Genomic DNA, 619 nt, shown 5'->3' with positions numbered 1-619 from the left:
GCACCTGGGCAGCTGGTGGCACCCACCGTGCCAGCACCCTGCCACTCACGCTCTCTTGCAGGCAAGGTGGCCGGGGACATCTTCAAGGACAATGCCATCCTCTCCAACCCGGTGGCCGGGCTGGTGGTGGGCATCCTGGTGACTGTGCTGGTGCAGAGCTCCTCCACCTCCACCTCCATCATTGTCAGCATGGTCTCCTCGGGGCGTGAGTGCGCCCGTGGGGCTCCCGGGGACCTGAGGCTAGGGGACAGGGGGACCGGATGGGGTTGCCCTGAGCCGGGCCATGCGGGGCTAGCAGGTCTCTCTGTCCCCAGTGCTGGAGGTGCGCTCTGCCATCCCCATCATCATGGGCTCCAACATCGGCACCTCCGTCACCAACACCATTGTGGCCCTCATGCAGGCTGGTGACCGCAGCGAGTTCAAACGGTGAGAGCAGGTCGCGGCAGAGGGGACTCAGGGAGCTGGGGGCTGCTCCCCAGAGGCTTCCCCATGCCAACGGGCTCCTCCGCACAGAGCCTTCGCCGGTGCCACGGTGCACGACTGCTTCAACTGGCTGTCAGTGCTGGTCCTGCTGCCGCTGGCGGTGGTGAGCGGGTACCTGCACCAAGGCACTCGCCCG

The 619-nt window shown here is 66.7% G+C and overlaps 1 protein-coding gene across 1 annotated transcript in view; it reads left to right on the top strand.

Annotated features, from left to right (window-relative positions):
• LOC104166007 (sodium-dependent phosphate transport protein 2A-like) overlaps positions 1–619 on the top strand; it is a gene marked incomplete at its 3' end in the record, with an annotated part of 2,200 nt that overhangs the window by 986 nt on the left and 595 nt on the right. Inside the window, 5 exon segments of the mRNA XM_009705795.1 lie at positions 1–18; positions 62–205; positions 315–426; positions 514–611; positions 614–619. The exon segment at positions 1–18 is cut by the window's left edge and continues 129 nt beyond it; the exon segment at positions 614–619 is cut by the window's right edge and continues 86 nt beyond it. Of these exon segments, the coding sequence (XP_009704097.1) occupies positions 1–18; positions 62–205; positions 315–426; positions 514–611; positions 614–619 (378 nt within the window).

This window comes from Cariama cristata, unplaced genomic scaffold (assembly GCF_000690535.1).
Source record: "Cariama cristata isolate BGI_N322 unplaced genomic scaffold, ASM69053v1 scaffold26968, whole genome shotgun sequence".
Lineage (NCBI taxonomy): Eukaryota > Metazoa > Chordata > Aves > Cariamiformes > Cariamidae > Cariama > Cariama cristata.
Note: the sequence above shows the minus strand (reverse complement) of the source record. Positions and strands in the feature narration are given on the sequence as shown.